Here is a 6164-nt window from a genome sequence, read left to right on the forward strand (position 1 = left end):
CATTTCTGTAGCAAGAAACCTCCTTTGAATTCAGAAATGGTAAAACCAAAATTTTCAATTATTTATGAAGATATTTTAGTATCTTCATCTAGAGAGTAACAAAGGAAATGCCCCAACCAAAACTGGTAGCAACCATGAAGCTCCACCAATAATTTTTTCTTTTATATATTTATATATATATATATATATATATGTACACGTATTTGGCATTTATATTGGAGATCCCTTTCTTGTAGACCAACTTATAGATAGGATATTTCTCCACCCACAACGTCATGTCATCACCTATGCTATTCAAAACTGTTATTAAAAGGTGTTCAAAAAGGAATTTGACTTTTTCTCATCCGGTAGAGAGGTTCACTGGTCATTTACGATGATAGAAAAAAAATCTTGTATTTAAAAATTGTTCCAATCTAATTTGCAACTATCATGAAGACGTCAATGAAAGGGAGGGAGACCCAAATGCTATCACCTTACAGCTACCCAAATATATAACTGAAACAGACCTGAGGAATCAAGAGAACCATGGCAAGAGGGATGGTGCAGTCCACCTGTGAGGTGCGGATGAGTGAAGGACAATTGTTACACATGCAATAACAAATCAAAAACCCACATCAGCTCTGGAGGAAAAACCAAGGTTTAATTCTTTTCTTTCTGCACCAGATCCTGAGAGAAACAAGTAAGGAGTGATTGATCGTTGATGGGTCTGCCCTGGATTTGCTACTGATTAATTGGGTGCTTTGCTCTGGAGTCTGCCTCACTCATTCACCCCTAGTCAGGTAACTCTTCATCATCTTCACTCTTGTATTTACTCCTTTTTGCTAGCAAAAATAATCACCAAAAATATAAAAATTAACCCAAATAGATCATAATTCTTGTGGAAATTTTTAGGAAACTAGTTTTTTTTTTTTCCTTTTTCAATCCTTCAAATCAAATCAAGCCCTTAATTTTTCTCTTCTTTTTTTCTTTTTCCCATATTTTAATTTAATCCTAATGTTTTAAAAAATAATATTAATCTTAGACTATGCTCAAATATTAAATTACTCATTTTGTTGTATGAATTTTGCACCCTTTTTTAAATAATAAAAAAAGTATAACAATCAATACCTATTAAAAATCAGTATCAAATGTTATATATATATATATATATATATATATATATATATTGATCGTATTGTATATACATTGATTCTATTTATTTATATTTTATTTTTATAAACTCGTGATCTATATTTTAAGGGGAAACAAATATCCCAAGAATCCCACCATTTTCCAAAAATTTAAAGATGAATTGAGACCTTGAAAAGAGTGATCTTTGCGATTTTGTTTTGCCTTTTTATTTTTTAAGACTATTTATGGAAAATGCAAGAGATGGATCTGTGATGGGGTCCCCTTAGCATGTGATGGCTCATCTTTTTGTACTGGAGGATGAGTCATGTGTTTGTGCGCTTGTGGTCTGTCACCGTCACCCCAGGGGAATCTTCGCTTCTGGATGCGCCCAAAATTATACCACTTGCGCAGAACTTGGTCCACAAATCACAAGAAGCAAAATTCCACCTCGTCCCAACATTTGCTTTAAGCTACAGCGGTTCACATGGGGCATGCTCCTCCATAAATCTGTCCTCTGTCAATTGTGATATCTTACCTAAAGAGATAAGAAAATTATTTATTATTTAGATATAAATTTTAAAAATTAATATTATTTTTTTATATAATAAAAATATACTTTTTAAAAAAATCACATATCAAATTATTATTCTAAAATCACTAAGTGATTTTTTATCCTTTAAAAAATATTTTTCAAAAATTTCTCACATATATAATTTTTATAAGATAATACAATAAGGTTATTGATTTATCCATAAATGAATAATTTATTACTATATCGATAAATAAATATTTATTAATTTATAAAAAATATTATGTTTCTACTATATAATATTTTTTTATGTACGATTTACAATTTTAAAAACTATAAATGTGATAAAAAGTTAATACATAAGAGAGTCTAAAAGTTAAAATATAATTCCCCATTGCAAAAGATAAAAACACTCCTAAAAAGAATATATATGGTGTCAAAATTTAATATCCAAAAAATAAAAAGGTTTCAAATATGTGATAATTCCGAAAATGAATGAATTCATAAACTCAATATTTTTTATTTATTTCATCAATTATTAATTTATTTTTTGTAGACCCTTAAAAATTTTAAAAATATTATTATTTATGCATTTAATAATATTATTAATTTAGTACATTGACTCAAGTTAAAACTAGAAAATTTTATTATTTTAGTAAGGTTATTAATTCATCAAAAATTCATTTATCAACATTTTACTATATTTTTAAACATGAAAATGTACTTATGATAACATTTTTTTAATATTTTCATGTGTTTTTAATAAATAATTTTCCAAAATTATTTATTTTTCTTTATATAAGAATATTCAAGTAAAATAATGAAACATTATTCTCAAGACATAAAATCCAATCCAACATACCATGTGAAAGTATAATTCTCCCAAGTTTTTTAATAATGTGTCTTTTATCTTGTCACCACCTTTGGCATTAAAGTAATGGTGCGTGTTTAAATATTAGGCCTTAGTTTAAGACGAAATAATTTTGTTGTATAAGGCTACATATAATATTAAAAAGTAGTGATTTTGTTTCACAAGCCCAATTGATAATATTACAAAATTAAAATAGGCGTGCTAACCCTATGAAATTAGTGGAACTACTAAGGAAGAAAAGACTTAAAATATTATAGTTATATTAAGGGTAGTCATCATGTGATTTAGATTCGTGTTTATAATCGATTCAAAAATAGAGTGAAATTTGATTTAAATTCGTTTGTAATCAAGTCAAGAACAAAGTAAAATTGATTGGTCTTTTTATAATTTAAATTGATTTTAAGTTAAATTATATTTAAATTGTTGAGTTAAAATTTATTACTTAATTTTTATTTTAATTATTAAGATTATTTAATAAAATTAATTTAAAATTTATTATAAATCTTCAAATTAATATATTTATTCTCATAAATTATAATTAGGGTAAAAAAATGTCTAATAACAATGGAGATCGTGCAATGGTAAAAGAAATTGTAAAGATAAGTAAAACAAATAAAAATAAGAAAATAAAATTAAGATATGGATTTAAGAATAAATTAATTGGTTTTATTTATTATTTAAAATTATTTTTTATATTAAGTTTTACCGTTAAGTTATTTTATCAAACATACTTAGTTTACTTAATAACTTAAATTAAATTATTAAATTATTTAATAACTTAAATTAAGTTATTAAATTACTTAATAACTTAAGTTATGAAACACCCACTAAATCCCAATATAAAAACATGTCAATAAAAGTTAACTCAGTAAACATTAATCACAATCATGATTTGATTCCCCACTACATCAATAAGAAATGCTTAAAAATTCAGAAAAGTATATGATTTCAGAAAAAGCAAAATCAACATCCTCACATGTCACCCATGGGATACTTATGTAGGAGAGAGAGAGAGAGAGAGAGAGAGAGAGAGAGAGAGAGTAGGCTCATCTCATAAAGTTGAATGAGCACGGAATCTTAAAGAAAATGACAAGATATCGGCATATGACCATTAGTGTAGTGAAGGCTATTCTTCACAAACTTTGCTTCTAATTCTTTTCATTTTCTTGAACTTTGATTAAATCGGAGTCACGCTGACCAAGTTGGACACGTTTCTTATCAGATTAGCATTAGTCCTGCTCCGCGACTAACATATTTCCTAACTCTTATTACATTTTTTTTATATAATTAAAAATACTATATTGATATAATCAAATTAAATTTAGTGATAATAAATTTAATTGAATATATTAATTGATATTAATTAACTTTTTCTATTTACGTAAAAAACAAGTATCATCTAGTTAAGCATTTTGTATGCTACCCAAACCATAAAAAAGGAAAAATTACCACTTTGTTGGAATGGCAGCCGTGAAATTCCTAGTCTAGAGTTGGGCAATTTCTTTAGATTCTCACATAAAAGGCCGCTCAATCTCAGATCCAATCCAGCCGAAAAGTAATCATAATTAAGCATTTTGTATGCGTTTGGCAGGCGAGAAAGAGAAAGAAAGATGGAATATTCAGGGCAAAAGTTTGATGTAATTGTGATTGGAGGTGGCGTCATGGGCAGCTCCACCGCCTACCATGTTGCCAAGAGGGGGTACACCACGCTCTTGCTCGAGCAATTCGACTTCTTGCACCACAGGGGATCCTCACACGGCGAGTCCCGAACCATACGCGCAACCTACCCTGAAAACTACTACTTTGGCATGGTCGTGGAGGCTGCAAAACTATGGGAGCAAGTTCAGTCTGAAGTTGGCTATAAGGTCTATTACAAAACCCCACAATTTGACATGGGGCCATCAGATGACAAGAGTCTACGTTGTGTCATTGCCAACTGTGAATCCTATTCCATGCCTTGTCGAGTTCTTGACCCCGCCCAAGTCTCCGACCACTTCTCAGGGAAGATGGCTATCCCGGAGAATTGGATTGGGGTGTTGACTGAGCTAGGTGGTGTGATTAAGCCTACCAAAGCTGTGTCCATGTTCCAAACACTGGCTCTCCAGAATGGTGCTGTTCTTATGGACAACATGGAAGTGAAAGATATAAAAAAGGATGATGGTGGAGGCATTGTGGTACATACTAGCAATGGGGCTAAGTTTTGTGGGAACAAATGTGTTGTAACTGTTGGGGCTTGGATGAAGAAGCTAGTTAAGACCGTTAGTGGGCCGTTGCTGCCCGTACAGCCCATAGAAACCACCGTTTGTTATTGGAAAATCAAAGATGGGCACCATGGAGAGTTCACGATTGAGAGTGGGTTTCCAACGTTTGCAAGTTACGGGGAGCCTTATATCTATGGCACGCCATCTTTGGAGTTCCCGGGGTTGATAAAGGTCGCAGTGCACGGAGGGCATTCGTGTGATCCAGACAAGAGGACATGGGGTCCTCCGGCCTCGTTGGAATCGTTGAAGCAATGGATTGAAGGGAGATTCTCGGGGTTGATCGAGTGTACGGGGCCAGTAGCGATACAATCATGTATGTATTCGATGACCCCGGATGAGGACTTCGTCATCGATTTCTTGGGTGGGGAGTTGGGGAAGGATGTAGCAGTTGCAGGAGGGTTTTCGGGGCATGGATTCAAGATGGCGCCGCTGGTGGGGAGGACACTGGCAGAGATGGTGCTTGACGGGGAGGCAAAGGGTGTGGAGCTAAAGCACTTCAGGCTGGCAAGGTTTGAAGGGAACCCTAAAGGGAATGTTAAAGAGTTCGAAGATCAAGTTAGCCATTGTAAGCATAGGGAGTGATTTGCTTATTCTGTGTCCATTTTCCATCTTTTTTCTTTTGATTATGTCACAAGTCACAACTAGTGTTAGTCATTCAGATACGTCTCTCTCTCTATCTATCTGGCATTCCATCGAATACCTACTGTGGATCGCATTTGCTTTGCATGGAGGGGGTGGTGCCAAGTGCCAACTCAAAAGGTTGGAAATCACATGGTAGCAGCTTTTTTACAAGGTTGTCAGGATGCGTAGTGATTGTCTGTCTGTCTTGTCTGTCTGGTTGGAATCCAAGAATCAAATCAGGATCAAGTTTGTACGAAAGAAAAAATTCTTAGCATGTTAAAAATGTCCAAATCAAAAATATCTGCAGGAGGGGCTATAAGCGGGAAATTTTGGGATGGTTCAGATAAGAAATAAAACGCATAATTTCATCTTAATGATGAAGGAAGAAAATTCATTAAGCAAATCAGTAATTAATTTTTAGGAAATGTTAAAATATTTTTTTTTAATCTTTAAAAAATAAAAGCATTTTATTCATTAAAAATACCCAATGCCCAATATATACCATTATCATTTTGAAAGTAAAGCCATTTATGTACCAAATAATCTTCCACAGAGAGATATCAAAATGAATGAAATAGGAGGAAAGGTAGAAACGTCACTTTGTATTCCACATAACCAAAAATATCAAAATCACAAAGGCAGTGACACCATTCCTGGAGTTTATCTTTGCACTTGGCTTCATCTTTATTTAAAATGAAGTATAAAAAGAATCCCAACTCAACTCCATTCCCAGCAATTGCGAAAGAAAAATAAATATCCCATGTGCCTCCTC

The 6164-nt window shown here is 32.4% G+C and overlaps 1 protein-coding gene across 1 annotated transcript; it reads left to right on the forward strand.

Annotated features, from left to right (window-relative positions):
* Positions 1–502: 502 nt before the first annotated feature.
* Positions 503–5593, forward strand: LOC100265832 (probable sarcosine oxidase). Its single transcript, XM_010650542.3, has 2 exons — positions 503–779; positions 4102–5593. Exon 2 carries the CDS (start codon positions 4121–4123, stop codon positions 5351–5353), a length of 1233 nt encoding a protein of 410 aa, XP_010648844.1. The 5' UTR covers positions 503–779; positions 4102–4120; the 3' UTR covers positions 5354–5593.
* Positions 5594–6164: the final 571 nt, after the last annotated feature.

Source organism: Vitis vinifera, chromosome 4 (genome assembly GCF_030704535.1).
Source record: "Vitis vinifera cultivar Pinot Noir 40024 chromosome 4, ASM3070453v1".
In the NCBI taxonomy this organism is placed as follows: domain Eukaryota; kingdom Viridiplantae; phylum Streptophyta; class Magnoliopsida; order Vitales; family Vitaceae; genus Vitis; species Vitis vinifera.

Bases quoted from the DNA above. Each gene is read 5' to 3' on its own strand.
- LOC100265832 (XM_010650542.3), top strand. From the start codon at position 4,121: ATGGAATATTCAGGGCAAAAGTTTGATGTAATTGTGATTGGAGGTGGC.